A 19128-nucleotide genomic window follows, 5' to 3' on the forward strand; every position below is an offset into this window, starting at 1 on the left:
CAGACGCGAGCACTCGATAGCCGAGACGAAAGGAAGGAAGCCGGCCAGAGCCGGGCAGAAGCAATAAATGACCGATCTCGAGGAGGGATTCGCGCGGGTGACTGCTTTACCCTTTCTGGCCTTGCTGAGCCACCCAGTCTGGAAGGTGGGGCGGCGCGGAGGGAAGACGAGGGGGAGGAAGGAGGGAGGCGCAGCCTACGTCCGGGGAACCAGCCCGGCCAGGACACACGTAAAGGCACAGATAGAGGTCACGCTGGCGCTGGGCCCGAACTGCGCCTTATCTTGCTTGGAGCCACAGACTCCGCAGAAGGAAACCGAGGCCGGGACGGGCAGTCACTGGCCTGGCGTGACACTGGGACGGGCAGGCACTGGCCTGGGGTCACACTAAAGCTCAAGCGTCTGTCCTCCGTGCCCTGCTGTGCAGCGCGCCCCGTGAGTCCTTAGGCCCTGGAGTGCCTCCTGCATCTGCTCCCTTCGGGATGCGCCCGGCAACTAGTGTTTTCTCCGCGGGAGGCGTCGCGGGCTCGCTCCTCCGTGGGGCTGGCAAAGCGAAAGTGAACGAAACAAATTCCCAGACGGAGACCCAAAAATCTGGGAAAAGTAGCCTCTCGGGGTTACTTATTGGTCCAATAATCGTGCTTCGGGTAAAGTACCCCCAAAGAAATGAAAGCACAATTTCTTTCATGAGGATGTTTGTGCAAGGATCGTCACTGCAGTAGAGGAAAAAAATCAAATGGAAAATTATGGTTCGTGTGTCCCATGCAATCCTATGCAGCTGTTAACAATGAACTTGTGAATGCCCATGACTTAGAGTTAAATGAAAAGGAAAGTTGCAGAGAAACATCTTTTAGTGGGATCCTAACCTGTTAAAAGAAAAAAGAAAACACCTGTACATGCGTTTGTGTTTCTATGAAGATAGAAACTACTGTAGAAGGCCCACAAGGCTGTGAACCTTGGTTATCTCCAGTGAGACTGCCAGAGAAGACAGCATTTTTTCTTTATATTTCCTTCAGAGTTTGATCGGTAGAGTTTTTATTCGTGTTTGAACTTTTTAATCCAGTGCAATGTTTTGAATTGCATACACACAAAATATCTCCCCGGGCCCATTATCATCTTTGTCAGCCAGAAAGAGCAGCAGGTCATTCCAGAGCACTCCCACTCTATGGGAGGCTGGTGAGGAGGAGGAAACTAATGTTTCAGGAGCAGTTACTGTTTGTTTGTTTGTATTGTCTTGGATCCACACACCTAACCAGAAGGTAGCTATTATTAGCCTTATTATAGATGAGAAAGTGAGGCCATAGCAGGTGAAGTAACCTGTCAGACACCTAACTGACAGAGCCAGCTTTCCCACACAGCCTGGACCTTTTCCAGAAACCCACAACCCTCCTTAGCTATGTCTCAAGCTGGAGATTGGTAGACCTATGAGGTCAGCCAAAACTGGCCCCAGGGGCAGGAGAGGAGGGATTTGAGGCCCAGGGCTAACCTGAGAGGTGGGTTTCATGGCTGCTGCAGGACCCTGTGGCACAGGGAAGAGAGAGCACAGTGCTGGCTGCTGGGCCAGGTGTAGAGACTCCAGTCTCCCAGTCTTAGGAAGGTCTGGAAGGCTTTGCTCTAGGTCGAGCAAATATACTCCCAACTAAATATAGTCTTCCCAGGCCTCATAACGAGTTTCTAATTCTGTCCAAGTCCCAGCTAGCTGCCAGCCCAGACCACAGACACACTTCCCTTCTCCCACTCAGGCCTGCTCCCCTAGGCCACTGCAGTTACCACTGGTAAAGAATTAGGAGAATTTATTCAGGGAGGAGAGCCAAGGACCCAAACCCTCAGTGGGGGAGGAATTGCAAGATTGGAATTTCTCCTCTAGATCTTCTTAGGGAAGTTACTTCCTCTTCTGAGCCCTTCAGGTTTCCCCTCCTTGAGGCATCTGGGTGGCACAGTGGGTTAGGCTTCTGACTCTTGATTTTGGCTCAGGTGATGATCTCATGGTTCGTGGGATCAAGCCCTGAGTCTGTCAGGCTCTGCGCTGACAGCTCTGAACCTGCTTGGGAATCTTTCCCTCTCTCTCTCTGTCTCTCTGTTCCTCCCACTTGTGCACACGCACACACTCTCTCTCAAAATAAATTAATACACTTTGCAGTTTCCCCTTCAGCATCCTATTTAATGCCTCTGTGACTGAGAGAGTGCAATGTTGGTGGGTAGATAGGAAGACCTTGGGGATGTGACAGCAGGATGAATTGGGAACCCTCTGACCCTGCAACAGGAAGTGTGTGCCCAAGGGAGTACTCATTCATGAAAAGGAGGAAGCTGTGGGGCAGCCGGGGGCAGGCAAACTGGACATTAGAGGCCTCTGTCTTCTCACCAGGACCTCTCAAGGCTGCAAGGGGCTGATGCACTCATGCCTTGCACTGCAGCAGCAATCTGGATTTGTCCTATTCAATTGTTCAGCTACCTGATGCCATAGGTAACGTCCTGACAAATCTCACACAGAAGGAAATAGAACTTGTCAACTCTCCAAAAGGCCGTATTCCTTCTGCTACCCTGCTCGACCCCGCTAGATGTGCCCGCTAAATACTATCCACTACCTGCGTAGCTTGCTGCAAGAGTAGAAGCCACCATTCTGCAAAGACCAAACGAGGGCTGGTAAGTAACAAGTCTGATGGCAGTTACAGCATCGCTGTTGCTCTTGTGTTCTGATTGCCACCTGGGACTGCAGCATTTTGATGATATTTTGTAAATTGCCTTATTGTTTCATTGTCTTGTTAAATGATCCCATCCAGCTCACAAGCGCTTAAGCACCTGCCTGGCCCTGTGCCGAGTCCTGGACAAGCTGACTATCCAGTGGGGGAGACTGGCAAATTCATAACTGAGAACTTCTATGTTGAATAGCATGTGGATTATATCAGTTTGCTAGGGCAGTCACAACAAAGTACCACAGGCTGGGTGGCTTAGGCCACAGAAAGATACTTTTGCACTATTCTGGATGCTAGAAGCCCGAGATCAACTTGCCAGGGTGGGTTTCTCCTGAGGCCTCTCTCCTTGGCTTGCAGACGGCCACCTTCTCCCTGTGTCCTCGCATGGTGTTCCCTTTGTATGTGCCTGTGTGCTCTTATGACACCAGTCATATTGGACCTGAGCCCAACCTAATGGCTGCATTTTAACTTCAATACTTCTTTAAAGACTATCTCTAAACACAGTCACATCCCGAGCTACTGGGGGTTAGGACTTCAACATACAAATTTTGAAGGGACACTGTTCAGCCCCATGACACTGACTGATAAGTACTTGGCTGAACAGCATCCATGTGCCCTGCCAGGTGCACACGCACTCTGTGCTCTCCTTCACCCTGCTCTGTTCCCCGGGAGGCTGACTTCTAGGAACCGCAACCACGGCCCTCTGCTTCCAGTTGGGTTCCAGGAGGTACCACCAGTGGGAGGCATTGGCAGGGGAATGGAAGGAACGAGGAGAGTGAAGGTAGTCTCTATTCCCCTGGCTCCCTCCACGTACAGTGCAGGAACATAAAGTCACAGCTCTACAGGGCAACCTGTTCACACAGAGCTCTCACCGGGTTCCAGTCACTGTTCCCTCCCTTGCCCCTGAAGGGCGAGACTCAGCAAACTGTGCCCCTCTGTTACTAGCCATAGGTTCTAGGCCGTCCTTTGTGGCTTCCCTACACTCTGCCCACGTCTTTATAAATAGCACCCTTATTTAAGTAGTGCCTGGGAATTTGTCAGACAAAAAGTGGAGAAGCATCCCCGATGGCAGAACGGCCTTGGTGAGTGAAAATCCCAGCGTATTGATGAAATCATGAATACTGTTACCCATCTTTGGCAGAGAGCCAGGATCAGGGAGAAATTAGCTGCTCGACTCAAAAGAGGAGGAAAACAATAGTATACATTCAATACACAGTACAGGGACCAGGGGGAGGAGCAGCAGCAGGGGAGATGTGCAAAGAGGAGGCCGGAGCGTCGTCTCCCACCTCCAGGCTGTTGTGTGCTCTCTCTCCTGGCACGCGTGGGTTGGAGGCCCACACCTGCTCGGAGGCCCACGCCTCCGCTTCCTTTCGAGGGTCAGCCAGGAGGGCACATTGGCCCGCAGCGCACACTCTGCCAGACTCTGCTCCCTCGCTCCCTAAGCTTTTCCCTCTCGGAATGTGGTGTTGTAACTGTGTTCACTGGTCTGAGTCTGTCTAACTGGGCCTCTCTGAGGGCAGGAACTGGCTGTCTTATCTCTGCCTCCCCACGCCTGGGCTGCTGCTTGGCTCAGAGGTGGCTCTCAGAAAGTTTTGTCATCAACAGCATGGCTGAATCAGGCCAAGTTAGGACAAATGAGGGAGCCACCCCGGCCCTCCTTTCTGGAGGCCTTCCTCAGACACGCTATGGGTATGTGGGCAAAAGCTGTGGCTGAATGAGGATAACCCTCCACTCCTCCAAGAACCTGGTCATTTCTAGTCCTGGCTATCCTCTGTGGCCCACTGACAGATCGAGTTTACAAACCTCGGGGCCTCAGCTCCGTTACCTGTAATATGGGCATAATCGGATCACCCACCCTGTAGCCTTCTTATGAGGAGTCAGTGGGTTAATATCTGCCGAGTGCTTAAAACAGTGCCTAGTGTACAGGCTCAATAAATAAGAGTGATGATAATAACGTTTTCTGACCACTGCACGTTTAAGAGCAACAAATCACAATTTATTAAATCACACCTACAATTAAGTCACACCTAACAATTTGCAAGGCATGTTCACACAGCTGCCTGTTCATTTCTTCAGCAAACAGTCTTACCCCCAACAAGAATCTAGTTCAAGCAGAGGAAAGAAAAGCACTTTATGCCACTACCAGCCCTGTATCACTGTGGCTCCTTTTGTAGCCAAGGAAACAGGAGCCAGCTGGGCCTGAAGCAACAATCTGGCCTTTTATTATTAGAATTAAAGGCCAATTGGAATCACTCTGGAGCTTTCCCAGCAGAGGATGAGCCCCTTGCAGGCAGATGTTGCAGGCTGGTGTGGGCCCCCCTCTTCTTGTGGAAGGCAGAGCAAATCTATCTTTAATATGCTCTGGAACCTCCTGGATCTTGGGAAATTCAGATTCTGACTCGAGCGGTCTGGGGTGAGGACTGAAACTGAATTTCTAACAGTCTTCTTCCAAGCCGATGCCAGCGCTGCTAACCTGCAGGTAAGGTAGCCAACTGGCCTAAGTTTGCCCAGAACTTTCCCAGTTTTAGCACTGAGATTTCCGCATCCGAGGAACACGCAGACCTGGAAAACCAGGACAGTTGGTCACTGGAGCCACAGAACCACACTTCGAGTAGCAAGGACATAGCCAGCTGAGTTTGTACTGAGCTTTACAGCCCTTCACTTCAGAGTCCCCTGAATAATCCTCTTGACCTGATAAAGAATTGTGACTCTTTAATCTCTAGAAATGACAGGGTAGCTGCTGGCTCTGTAGGGCCTAAGGTTTATATAATCTTAGTGGCTCTTTTAAGAAAAAAAGTACAAAAATATCTTTGTTTTACAAAATTTGCAAAACATATAACCATGCAAATAGAGTAAATTCCCTTCTGTCTCTTTGGCCTCTGGCCAAACAGGTGCTCACTTCCTTCTGGGAAAACGGTGTTGGCCTCTCAATGGCCAGTTCTGTGAGATGACCACCAGGTGGCAGTAGATTTACACAGCCCCGTTTCAACCACCCGCCCTGCTCCCTACCCGCTCCCCCCCATCTCCAGAAATTTCTAAATCTTCCTCCAGCTGGCCTAGCCAGCTAATCCAACAAATTAATCTATGCTCTGATAATGGGCAAAGGAGTTCATGTGCTTCTCTCTAAATAGCATATTTTCCATTCAATGGGAATGCTAAGATCATTTTTAAAACCAAATAAAGAATGCTAATAATAGGTGACGTCCGAGCACACTGTTGGATCAGACATCACACTATGGAGATGTTTTTAAGCAGGTAGAACTTTCTGTGTTCGGCAGATCCTGTCTATGGCGAGGTTCTAGTTCTTACCACCTCTTCCCCCGCCCCAGCGTATAGCTTAGTGTTTAGGTAACAACTTTGGAGTTTGGCTGCCGGGGTAGTAAGTACTACCACTTACTGAGGGGCATGTGTGCCTCAGTTTCCCGATCTGTGAAATACAAATAATAATACTGATTTCATATAATAGTTGTGGGGATTATGTAAAATAATGTACGTAAAGCTCCCCAGAAAAGTTGCATACAATAAGCACTCAATGAGCAGCCATCATCTTCATCATCCTATATCTTGCCTGTCTTCTGCCTTCTTCAAACCAAATTGTCCTCCTGTCTTTCTTCCAATCTCAGGCCCCTACCAGGTGCCTCAAGTGAACAGAGGAAGGGTTGAGACTCCAGGTTGGTGATAAGCAGGCCAGTTCTTCTGGGCACAGCATTCTTCAGACCCATGATCTCTCAAGTTGGGGCTGAGCCCTGGGGACACTGAAGCAAGGAGGAGAGGCACTAGCTGGACCAGACTCCAGACAGCCCAGCTCAGCACTTTAGCAGGTCACTCTCCAAGGATCACTTTGTGGATACCAGGAGCCCAACATTTGTAGACGAGCCTGGCATGTGAGGGCAGATGGATAAGGGGGTTGCCTGGCCCAGCCTGACTCCCTCCTAGGTCCTATAAACACTGTTTGGCCCAGAGGGACTCATCACGGAGCAGAGGCTTCATCTGCTGTGCATCTCCATTTTCCAGGTGTATCTGGATCGCTTTCTTTGCCTTCTCTCCCCACATCCCCTCTCTGGATACAATTACCTTCAGTCAGTTAACTAAAAGGCAAAAGAGTGGATGGTTCTCAAACTTTGCTGCATATTAGAATCACCTGAGGCACTTTTACACTCTGATTCCCAGGCTAAATCCCAAACCAATGAAATCAGAATCTTTGGGAATGGGACCCAAGTTTCAGCAATAATTCCAGTATATGGTGCCTGGCTGGGAAGAGCAATGGAGAAATGTGCAACTCTTGACCTCAGGGTCGTGGGTTTGAGCCCCACATTGGGTGTAGGGATTACTAAAAAAATAAAAAAACTTGAAAAAAAAAAAGAATTCCAATGTATATAGCAAGTTTGAGAACTGGTGTTCTAGAGTAGTGTTTCTCCAGCTTCAATGTGCATTCAAGTCACCTGAAGAGTTTATTAAAATGGACATTCTAGGGGCACCTGGGTGGCTCAGTCGGTCAAGCGTCCAACTCTTGATTTCAGCTCAGCTCATAATCCCAGGATTGTGGGATCGAGCCCCACATCAGTCCCCATGCTCAGCATGGAGCCTACTTCAGATTCTCTCTCCCTCTCCCCCTCTCCCCTGCTCTCTTTCTCAAAAAAAAAAAATTACATATATATATGTGTGTGTGTATATATATATATATATATATATATATATATATATATTAAAGTGGACATTCTAGTCCAGTAGGTCTAGGGTAGACCCTGAAATTGTGTGTTTCTATCAAGTTCCAGGTGATACAGATGGTGCCGGTCCATAGACCAAATTTTGAGTAGCAAGTTGTGGAACTGTGCTTCTCAAACTTGGCATGTATCAGAATCATCTGGAGGGCTTGTTAAAATACTCCCAGTTTGAGATTCAGTAGATCTGGAGTAGGGCCCCATAACATGCATTTCTAATGTGCTCTGTGATGCTGATGCTGCGGGTCCACACAGCACACCTTGAACAGCATTTGGAGTCAGGCATCCCTGGACCGTGTTTCTGGCTTCACACCTTGCTACCTCTACAACCTTGCAAAGTTACTTTCTGAATTGTCATTTCATCATCCGTAAAGTGGCCATTATTGGGTCAGATTAATTGAGCTAATATGAAACACTACCAGACTGCCCAGTGTGCTGGTCCTCAAACTTGATTGCAAATTTGAATTACATGAGGAGCTGTAAAATAAATCACCCCATGGCTGTTGATTTAATTGATATGGGGTACTGAGCATCAGGATTTTTTTTTTTTTAAGCTACTCAGGTAATTCTGTGCAGCCAGTAGTAGGTAGGGGCCTGGCACTGTGGTTCCCAAACACAAGACTCAGATTGCTGGGCTGCACTCCCTGAGTCTCTGATTCAGTATGTCTAGGGTAGAGCTGAGAATTGGCATTTCTAACAAGGTCCCAGGTTACACACCTGAGGGTTACACACCTATCAGTAAAAAATGCACAACACTGGGGCACCCAGCTGGCTCGGTCAGTAGAGCATGCTCCTGATCTTGGGGTTGTAAGTTCAAGCCCCATGCTGGGTGTAGAGATTACATAAAAATATTTTTTTAGGGGTGCCTGGGTGGCTCAGGTCATGATCTCGCTGTTCGTGGGTTTGAACCCCATATTGTGCTCTGCACTGACAGCTCGGAGCCTGGAGCCTGCTTCAGATTCTGTGTCTCCCTCTCTCTCTGCCCCTCCCCTGCTCGCACTCTCTCTCTCTCTCTCTCTCAAAAATAAACATTAAATATATATAATATATATTATATTACATATATGTTATAATATAGTGTGTGTGTATATATATATATATATATATATATATATGTTTTGTTTTTGTTTTTTTTTAATGCACAGAGCCAGGGTTAGAGGATCAGCTTGGTTTGCCCACATCCAAACAGTATGTATGAAGAGCATCACCCGCTGTCTTACCTTGGTCTAACTGGGGGTGAAGGAGAACCTGTTTATAGGAGAGCAGGGAGAACCTGCATTGTTCCTCCAGACTGAGCTCAAATGTGGCAGCAGGAGTTAGAGCGGTGGCCTTGGCCTGGGTGACTGAGAGCCCAGAATAAAATGTGAGTGAAAGCCACAAGGAGGCCTATGGGCTCAACACAACAAAGAACCTTTTAACCTTCAGAACTGCCCTGTCTGCAAAGGGCACCAGCTTCCTCTTTGGGCTGGGAGTTCCCTGGCATGGGCGGTAGTCCTACACTGCTGGGGAGTAAGGGAAAGAAAGCTAGAGGTCCTTGAATGGGAAGATCTCTACGGGCCTTTGCACCTCCCTGCAGCCTCCCGTCAGTGTCATTCCTGAAGCTTTCTGGATATCTGGGTAAGCTATCGCCACACACTGGCTTTTGCCTTGGAGTTTTCCTTTGCCGAGGAGCTAGGGATTTTCCCCAGGGCAAACAGGAAGGCGACTGCGCAGAGCAAAGCAGCAGGTGGGCGAGGTTGCCCTGCGGGCGGCAGGTCTCTTCTCCGGAGTGCGCTGCGGAGAAAGCTGAGCCCTCGGGGCCTTACAGACACTGCGGGTTAACTGAGGCAGGTGACCCTCGGGGGCGAGGGGGGCTCCAGGGGCCAAACCCTGCCCAGGACAAGAAGAGAGGAGGAAGGGTCCAGCCCACACTGCCGGCCACATCAGAGCACCAAGAGAACACCAAGTCTTTATTACAGGAATTCCTATGAAACAGCTCCAAGAAAAAAACCCACACATAGGAGAAAAAACAACTAACAAAGCAACACACACAGACGTGGGGCTGGGGCTTCCCCGCCATGCGCCGGGAGGGTCACGGCCACAGCCCAGAGGCCCCTCCTCTGCCCCCCGGGCCCAGGCTGTTCGGAGCTCGGGCTGGCGGCCCAGGGGCTCCTCGGGGGCCACAGGCGGGTCGCAGGGAGCAGCAGAGGGCGGGCGGCCCCGCGCCAGCGCCCTAGGCCCCGCGCGGGTGCCAAACTTGGTCGGGCTCCGCGGCGGCGCTGCGCGTCCCGATCCCCACCCCCACGTCCTCCGGGGGCCGCCTCTTCGGAGCGCGCCGGGAAAGCTGGGCCACCGAGTGCGCCCGCCAAGTCCTCACTATCTAGGGGCGACTTGCGGCCACCAGGGCCCCGCCGAGGCTTGGCTCCCACTTCCAACCTCCCCACCCCGCGCGGTTGGGCTGGGCTGGTTGGTTCTCCACTGCGGGGGCCGCGACGCCTCGTGCCTGCGCAGGCTCCCGGGTTCTCCGGAGAGGTCAGCGCGTTCCCGTCTCGAAGTCTGGCCGGAGAGACCGGGCCAGCCACCCTCCCACTGGCAGTGGTCGGTGCCCGGTAAGGCTTGTAGAACCGGAGTGTGCCTCCTCGGATCATTCACCTTCTTGTTCTAGGCAAGAGACGCCCAGCAAGCCCTTCTGCCCCAGGCGCCCCGCCCCCACCCAGGCTGGCAGCCTCATCCCTCACGCTCCTCAGTCCTGCACTTTCTCAAGGATCACTTCAGAACCTGCTGCTGCTCACCCTTAGTGTCAGCAGGACTTCTGCTCAGGGCCCCCACCCCACCCGTGAACCGCACCCCCCCCCTCCCCCGCCTCCCTAGTTCCCATCCAGAATTGGTTTTTGTCTCCTGCCACAGTAAAGAATCCTCCTGCCTGGCCAGAGTCCTCCAGCTCCCTGGGGGCCACCCTCCCCGTCCCTGCTGGGGGCCCATGCAAACCCCAGGAGCAGCCGGAGGGGCGGTCAGTAGATACCTCTCTGCGGTGGCCCGTAACTACTCAGAGGGAGCCTGAGTGACTGCCCAGGGCTCTCCTACCCACGGATCTGTGCAGGGATGGTACCAAGGGTCAGCAGCCCTGGGGAAACGGCTGGGATGCAGGAAATCATGGGAATCAAGGGCCCAAGGTGCCCAAGAGGGAGCTGAGGATGGGGGGGGGGGGGGGTGTCGGGCAGTGTCTGCTGCCCAGAAGGAGAGATGGGGAAAGGAGAGAGGAAGGGGTTCTGCCTTCGGGGCTTCACCATCCTGCCCTCTTGGGCACCCCAACCTTTGCCTATTTTCCAGGATTTTTTTAAACAAGGTGGGTGGGGGGGGGGGTCAAGTTGATGGTGGTTCCTGCATTTCTGCTCATTGCCCATAGAACAGCCTGGCTACAAAAGGGGCCATGATTGGCTGCTGCCCCTAGGGGCCCCAGGTCCTTCCTCCAATCACAGCACAAAACTCCAAAGTTCTAAGTCCCGTGAAAGTGGCAGTGGCAGTGGCAGTGGCTGGGCTGGACTGGGGCCGGAGAATCACGAGGCCTCAGTACTCAAGCACCATCTGTCCGGCTGCAGCTGGGCCCTTCAGCTGGGGGCCGGTTTTGCTCTCCAGCCGCCTCTGCCAGGTCAGATCTTGTCCGGTGAGGAGGAACTGCTGGCATCTGGTGGGGAAGAGGGATGGAAGAAGTGTTTCAATGGTGCCCAGGGGGTCTTTCCTTGTCAGTGGTTCCTGGAGAGACAGTTTGGGGCAGAAGATACCAAAGACAGGTGCCATGTCCTTCCTCCGGGGAGTCTATGCCAGCCTTGAAACTCTGCCTCGGGTCATGCCCTACCCCCCCAAATCCAAGCTCCTACAACAGTGAGAGCAGAGCCTCCGGCAGCTAGAGATAGAGTAGGGGGCTGGGGAAGCAGCTGGATAGGAAAGGCCGAGAGGTGGGGAAGGGGCCAGCCCATTCCGGGACGCAGCTGTAGCTCAGATAAGCTGGACCCAGGGGACCTGGAGGGGCAGAAAACTAAACTGGGGTCAGAATTCAGCGGGCCACACACACCAGGCTGGGAGTTTGGAAGCCTGTACTCGCTCAAACAGCAAGAGGGGAATGGCAGGAGAGTGGTGTCCCGGAGATGGGGTGAGCAGAGCAGGGGCAGCGAAGAGACCAGCAAGTGTTAACCAGGCCGTGAGAGTTTGCCAGCGCGGGGCTGAAAGGGGTAGAGGAAATGAAATGGGGAAGTCAGGAGGAAGGTGTTGTTTGGCTGCCAGTGAGTTCATACCCAGGGCTGGAAAGACAATCCTGGGCACGGTGGGGATTCAGGGTGGATGTGGCAGACTGAGAGGGAGATTCAGATTCTGGAGCCCACTGCACAGAAGTATTGCTGTTGCTGTAAATGAGCATGGTGGACTGCCAGAGAGGAGTGAGAAGACTTGGAAGAGAGTCAAAGGTGGACCTCGGGGGAGAGCTGGGGCGGAGGGACCCAGAGGGGCATCAGGAGCAGGAAGCACACAGCAGAGAGGAAGAGAGGAAGGCGGCCCAGGAGCCCTGGGCCACAGAAGCAGGGTAGGGGGGCGGGGCATGGCACAAAGATACAGAACCGGAGAAGGACCTGGTCCTGCCGGTGACCTTCCTGGATCAACCTGGGGATGGTGGAGAGGAGGCCACTTTTTCACAAGTCGGGCAATGAAGGGAAACGATGAAATCGCTTGGCTTTTAAGATGAGGAGGAACAGGGTATAGACTTGAGGAAGAAGCTGGAAAAGGAAAAGCTCGAAGACTTGGAGAGAGAAATAAATGATGGCAAGGTCCTGATGTGGGGGGTGGCTCTGGACCAGACACAGTTTCCCGGAGAGAAGTGGAAAGGAGACCGAATGGCAGCAGCGGTGGGGCTGTGGGGGCCCTTCCCCGGCTGGCCGTATTTGAGCATTCCGGACCAGTGGAAATCGTGGGTGCAGCTCCGTGCATGAGGAAAGACTGAGTGTGTCCACATCGTGGGGGGGTGTGACAGGCAGTCACCTTGAAGTGATGTGAAGGCCAGCTGGCCAATCTCCCTCCACTACAACTATCCTGAGGGAGGCAAGTATTTCTTCAGTCAAACAGGGTCATACCTGCCACACCGTCAGCTCAAGGAGCCTTGTAGGACAGCGGCTAGGGGAAGGAAGCATGGGCAGAGAGGGAGTTGGAACAGGGACAGGTTCCACTGAGCCCTGGAGGAGGTGTTGACATTCCCTGATCCACACCCCCACCCCCACCCCCACCCCCCGACCCCCACTCCCCGCCAACCCCGGGGATGCACAGGTTAAGAGGAGGAAAAGCAGCCTGAGGGCCCAGGGCTGCAGCCAGAAACAGAGCTGCCTCCAGAGAGGCTGTTTCTTCATCTGGTTTTGGCCGATCCTACACCACCCAACCCAAGCAGGCAGTGGGAGGGTTCCGTGTGCTCGGCCGTGGTGAGGCCATGTCACTTTTTCTTAAGTGGCCCTCCCACTGTGCAGTGTGTGTCCTGGACTGTCTTCTCAATTTGGCTGTAAACTCTCAAGGTCAAAGCTGACTTTCCCCCCCTTCTTCCCAGGATCTGGCACAGGCAGGTGTGATTACTCTGCTAGAAGGAAGGAAGGAAGGCAGGCCAAAGACGAGTTCCATGCAGAAGACCATGTCCCCTCTCACAACAAGGGAAGAAAACCAGGACCTGTGCCATCCAGTTGCCTGAGCCCAATGCCTCCGGAGCCCTGGGAAGACACCTCGAGGAGGGCATGGCAGGCCCGGTCTCTGGGCAGCTGTGACTCCAGGCCTTACCTCTTACTGTCCTTCCCGTAGGGCTTCCTCCATCTTGGGTGCGTCCTGACGCCTTCCCCGGAAGTCTTCATCTGAAAAGCAGAGGGAAGTTGTCTCATCCTCCACCGTGCAGGGTGTCGCGCAGGCACGTCCTCCAGGCTGGGCAAGGGAACTGACCCAACTCTCTCCATCCCCCTTGTTTGCTGGGGCACAAGCTGACTCTGGGGTGGGGTGGGGGCGGGGGGATACGTGGGTTTGGTGAGGGCACCAGGGCACAGTGTGGAGTTAGAATACCTAGCTGCTGGCCTGGCTGCATCACTGAGCTCTGAGACCCTGGACAAGTTCTTCCCTCAGCTTCCTCATCTGTAAAATGGGTGCGGAAGTTGCACCCTCCATATGGCCTCTAAGACCCCCCTGGCCCTTGCTTCTGGGTGTCTCCTGACCAAAGGGCCCCTCTGCTCTGAGGCCTAAGGATCAGGTTCAGCTATGGGCCTGCTAGCATCTAAGGCAGTGTCTTTTGGGAGGGACTGCATGCACGCTGAAAGGTGTCTGGGCCCAGAGACTAAAACTGCACAGCGCTTGGTTCTCAAGGGGAGGCCCCTCCACGTGAGTAGGCCTGCCTGCCCCCTCCCACCCCAGGGAAGACTCCCCAGAAACAGCACCTGACACTTTGTGCTCCAGGGAGAGATCTAGGTGGAGGTGCAGCCGGGGCCCCCTTCGGGGAGTGGAAGGGAGAGGTGACAAGAACCAAGCAGGAGGACCCATTTCCTTGGGTCACCTGCCCACCTATCCATGATGTATCCCCCCCAGGTTGGGCCCACCCATGAAATAGCAGGGCCCTCCTCTTGGAGGATCACCCATCACAAGCCAACTTAGAGCTCCAGCTTCCCTGCCCTCCTCGCCTCACCACAAGTGTGACCCTCCACGTCGTCCAGCAGATTAGCCGTTGACACCGCAGCTCCCAGCCTGCCAGGCCATTCAGGAAAACGTCTCAGGGGTGGGGGGCACCGCCATCGTCCTCCAGTTGTACCGCCCCCTGCCCCTGGCTGGCTACCACCCACTGCGAGCCCAGGAGACTCCTTCCCTTCCAGCCTTCTCCCCCAGGGCTCCCCAAAGCCTCCTTTCCTTGGGGTGGGGGGAGACTTTCTCACCCAGCTCCCATCTCTGGGGTGGAGAAGGGGCTTCCTCCCTGCTCCCCACTGGCCGTTTCAGCTTCTAGTAGCCTGGGTCCCATGTGACAAGCATGGGTGGGAGTCTAGGTTAAAATGTGGAAAACCCTATTTTTCCTCAAGGAACCACTGAAAGCGAGGAGGCAGGGGACAAAGAGGAAAGTGGGGAGGTAGCAAGAGCTACAGATCAATTCAACTCAGGAAATCAGGGAGAGGTTTGCTGGTTTCAGTGGAAGAACCAAGTTTTCTCCCAAGAGCAGATTAGCCCGGCCAGAAAGTGGAGCTCTCTCCTTGGGAGCCCACAGAAGGCAGCAGGAGACGCTGGCCTGTCCCCAGGGCCGGTCACGGTGGTCCAGGCAGGGCGGTGGGCTGGCCTCGGGTGCGCGGAGGAGAGGGGTGGCCGCAGAGCCGGTCCCAGCCCCAGGGAGAGCGCAGCCCCGGCAGTCTGGCCAGGGGGTCGGCGCCCGCAGCCCCCCAGCGCCAGGCCGGAAAGGATACGACTGGTGCTTGGACAAGTGTTTCCTCTTTGACTTCCTCATCCTGGTCTTCTCGGAGAAGGCCCTGGCCAGCTCAAACAGCTTCCTCCGGGTGGCTGGGGCAGAGAGACCCGTGAGCGGAGAGCCGCAGCCACAGGGCCATCCCGCTTTCCCTCCCCCGGGTGGGAGGGCGACAGGAACTCAGCGGCGGTGGCTGCAGCGGCGGCGGGTGGCCGGGCATCCCCAAGCAGGGAGGCTGCCCTCCCAGCCCGGCCTGCAGGGGCAGCAAAGGCCACCGAGAGCAGGACCAGGCCCGGGCAGGCAGCCCGAGATCCGGGTATTCCTTCCCCAGCTGTGACAGACACCGATGCGTCTTGGCTGTCTTTCCCGCCGCCGCCTCTCCCGCCCCCTTCACCACCTCCAGAGTCGGTTCTGGGATTTCCATGACTAATCCGAGATTTTCCCTGAAATGGAGTCTGGAAGGATGGCAGCCTCATTCACACGTGGTTGGGTGGTGGGGAGGGGAGGAGGGGGGTAGGTTCGTCCTGGCCGCCAGGACTCTGCGGGGAGAGGTCACCGACCCCTCTGGCCTCCTGCCTGCAGACAGTGGGCTTAACACGGGCCTCCCCACTCATCAGGCCAAGTCCCCTCAAGCCACAAAGAACGTGAACTCTGAAACAGGGACGGGGTGGGGTGGGTGCAGCACATTATTATTTTTCTGCAGACAGCTGGCTCAAGAGGATTTAAAACTTAATTTGTATCCACACTCAGCCGCAGAGAGGGAAGCGAGGCAGGAAGGCTGAGGGAGCCAGCCTGCGATTAAAATGTCACTTTGGTTCACCCAGAGTCAGCTACCTTAAAAACACCCGTGCCTCCTTCCCTCCTACGAGGCCACAGGGCCTGTCTTAGAAGAGATGGGGAGGGGGCCTAGGCAGGACTCACATTTTCCCATGTGTTTTAACTTGTCCCTGAATAAGGCATCTTCAGACACAGCAGGATTGGCATCACCGGTTCCTGGAAGGGGAAGACACCTCTGAGGTCCGGCTGCAGAGGGAGAGTAGCTGCCCAAGGCCCCGGGGCTGGGGGCCCAGGGGAAGCAGGTCAGGGCTGTCCCCATAGGACAGGGGACGGCCCCAACCCTTCCATTTGAGGAGAGAGGCAAAAATCAGGCTTCTTCCCTAACCAAGAGGGAGCTTTAAGAAAGGAGGACACTAGGGGCACCTGGGTGTCTCGGTAGGTTCAGCCTCCAACTTTGATTCAGATTACGATTTCACAGTTCCTAAGTTCGAGCCCCGTGTCAGGTCTGTGCTGACAGCTCAGAGCCTGGAGCCTGCTTTCGATTCTGTGTCTCCCTCTCTGTGCCCCCCACCCTGCTTGCACTCTCTCTCTCTCTCCTTCAAAAATAAATAAACATTAAAAAAATTTTTTTAATAAAATAAAAAAAAAAGAAAGAAAGGAGGACACTAGGGGTTTGAGGAGGACTTCTTTATCTGCCAAGCCCTGCTTTGCTTTTTTGTGTAAAAGGCAAGACAGTGGTATGTCCTGTGTGCGCGGCTCACACACTCTTCCAACCGTCCACTGCTCTGACCAACTCCGTGTTCCGCAAAGCCATGCTGGTAGCTTGAAACCAGTATGGTGGGAGTGTTTACATCATGGAAGTCACAGATGCTAAGCACTGGGGCTGCCCCTGCACCCTGATCTGGCTGTTAGATACTCACCAGCACACAGAGGCTGGCCTGCAGCCCGACCCAGTGAGAGGGTTAATAAGGGAATGGAGACGAGGTGTGGGCACAGAGCAGACATTTGTCCGTGCTGATTCCCTTCTCCTTCCTGCCTGGGTCAGCTCCTCCATTAACTCCCTCCAGACAGGGAGTTCCTGACTCCTTAGACAATGAGTAGGAATGAGAATAGGGCCAGTTCCCAAGTCAAAACCCAGTTGGCCACCTAGAGTCTCCCCGATCACTCAGCACCCACTTGCATCTCTCGCTGCCCTTCTAAAGCCCCTGCTCTCCACCCTGCAACTCGGCTAATCCCGAGTCACCTTGCCTGCTAAGTCCCCTGTGAGTCATTATGATCCATCCCAGCAGCCCTGGTGTGTCTAGTTAATTCAGGATCAAGGACAAGAGACTGTCGTTAAGACTACCAGATGCACATCTGGTGGGGCCTAAGCTCCAAGCCTGTTGCTTATGAATCAGTTCCACAGGATTTTCTTCCTCTGAGCTGGGATCAGCTGAGCTCCCATCCTCTGCTCTACCACCCCACTCCACGGCGTGATGTGAGGTGCGTTTTGGGCAAAAGCCGCTGCTGCTTCTTCCTCTGAGGTGGGCAGCCTACGTACGCAAGGAAGAACTGACTGGCTGGGGTCCCGACGCACACACAGGGACACATGGGCAGGGTCCAGATGTCAAGTACGGAATCTAGGCCTCCTAGACCTCTCTGTTCCCATGTTCCCAGCTCCAGCCCGACGCTTCTTCGTGCATCCCAACAGCCTGCTGTCCCTTCCTGGCCCACCTCCAGTGGGTTAGGGCTCCTGGAGGGGCCTGCCCCTCTTTTGAGGCCGTTCTTGCTTCTTACCACCTTGTACATGAAACTCAAAGTTCTCTTCTTCCAACACTAGGGCAGGGCCTGGCTACGACGGGTCTTCCCCCAGCGACTGAATGAATAAACCCTTCCCTGCCCTTCTCACCATGAGCATTTGCTATAATCAGTGTGTCCTCAGCTTTGCTGGTTGGTTCTACCCCTTTCGGGGATGTTTCTCCTGCATTCCCCAGGGCGGAGATCAAGCCTTAGAAGTCTTTGAGTCCTTCCTGAGCCCACCCACCACGGGACATATGTGATGTGGTATGTCCCCTTCTTGGCCATGCTCCAGGCACTTTCTGAGCTCAGCCAGCCTGTTAGCCAATCCCAGGGGGGGCTCCAGCAGCCACTGGATTGGTAAGAGTCCAGGCCTGCTAAGTGGAGGGCCATGTCACTCACAGTTCTGACGCCACAGTGCGGTGGTGGGGTCAGAACCCTCCCCTCCAGCCTATTTCCTCACTCTACCTCTAAACTCCAAACATGCAAAGCACAGCTGGGGTGTGAGCCTCTATGCCCTCTGGGCCTCTCTCCTAGGAAGGCAAGGTTACCTGGGGCAGGAGAGGGAAAGCCAAAGTCATTTCCCACAGCCACGCTGCTGCTGCTGCTGCTGCTGCTGCTGTTGGATTTGGATTTCTGGGACTCGTATTTCAAACGATCTGGAAAAGGACCACATTCCTGTCAGGACAGTTAGCTCTCTCCCAGGGGCACCCTGGGCTGAGACACAGGAGGTCGTTGGCGGCTAAGGCCCCAGATCTCACATGACACACACAAAATATGTGCACACACACGTCAACCGGCTCTCAAAGAACCAGCCGTACCATAGAAACTACTGCCCTGACAAGCACGTGGATGGAATGTTAGAACATCAGAATTAGAAGGACGCTGAGAGATCATGTAGTCCAACCCTTCATTTAAAAGGAAAGGCCCTGGGGCGCCGGGGTGGCTCAGTGGGCTAAGAGACTCTGGATTTCAGCTCAGGTCATGATCTCACGGTTCATGGGATACAGCCCCGCGTCAGGCTCTACAGCTGACAGCATGGAGCCTGCTTGGGATTCTCTCTCTCCCCCTCTCTCTCTGCTCCTCCCCCGCTTGTTCTCTCTCTCTCTCTCTCTCTCTCTCTCAAAATAAATAAACTTTAAAAAAATAAAGTAAAATAAAATAAAATAAAATGCCAGGCCCTGAGACCCCAGCACCTGTGCTGCAGGTCTGGAGCCAACCTTCTCTCTGCACACCTTACTCCTCCCCAACCACACACTGTCAGTCACACACACACACACACACACACACACACACACCCTCACAAGACAGGCCTCCCACAGGCCTCTCACTGCACCCCACCACAAACACACTCCCACCCTGAAGGAGAAAGGCAGCCAGACTGGGAACTACAGTCCCCAGCCAGAGATAACCCAAACTGCCAAAACACTTGAGAGGCCCTGCTCTGATGTCCTCTGCTCAGAGAGCCCCTATAGACCCAGCTCCAGGCCACGGCCAGTGCCTGGCACAGGGGCAAAGAGAGGGCCTAAGAAGGCACATCCCTCTTGCTCTGAGTCCCAGGGGAGGGAGAAGAGTTGGCCACTGACCCATGTCCCTGTTGGCAGAATCCCAGAATCCCGGGGGGGCTAACTTGGTGGGGGTCATGTATCAACAGGACAGAAGCCACCTTGGCCTCCAGCTCAGTGCCTCATCTGAGCCCCAAGGCTAAAGCCAACTCCAGCCCCCTTCCCCACCA

The 19128-nt window shown here is 53.9% G+C and overlaps 1 protein-coding gene and 1 long non-coding RNA gene across 4 annotated transcripts in view; one reads left to right on the plus strand and one right to left on the minus strand.

The window, feature by feature from the left end:
• Positions 1 to 48: 48 nt before the first annotated feature.
• Positions 49 to 18503, plus strand: LOC131497806 (uncharacterized). Its single transcript, XR_009255167.1, has 2 exons — positions 49 to 2640; positions 12972 to 18503. It is a non-coding gene; the product is annotated as an uncharacterized LOC131497806 (long non-coding RNA).
• Positions 10734 to 19128, minus strand: part of CUEDC1 (CUE domain containing 1) — an 83455-nt gene continuing 75060 nt past the window's right edge. For 2 of the 3 annotated variants that reach the window (XM_058704367.1, XM_058704368.1), the window contains exons 6-11: positions 17945 to 18052; positions 15762 to 15833; positions 14842 to 14935; positions 14082 to 14140; positions 13196 to 13266; positions 10734 to 11075 (exon numbers count right to left, since the gene is read on the minus strand). In XM_058704367.1, coding sequence (XP_058560350.1) covers positions 13199 to 13266; positions 14082 to 14140; positions 14842 to 14935; positions 15762 to 15833; positions 17945 to 18052 — 401 coding nt within the window. In that variant the 3' untranslated portion in view covers positions 10734 to 11075; positions 13196 to 13198. The remainder of the gene's footprint in view (positions 11076 to 13195; positions 13267 to 14081; positions 14141 to 14841; positions 14936 to 15761; positions 15834 to 17944; positions 18053 to 19128) is intronic. The other variant, XM_058704369.1, reaches the window with a different exon arrangement.

Source organism: Neofelis nebulosa, chromosome 16, assembly GCF_028018385.1.
Source record: "Neofelis nebulosa isolate mNeoNeb1 chromosome 16, mNeoNeb1.pri, whole genome shotgun sequence".
In the NCBI taxonomy this organism is placed as follows: domain Eukaryota; kingdom Metazoa; phylum Chordata; class Mammalia; order Carnivora; family Felidae; genus Neofelis; species Neofelis nebulosa.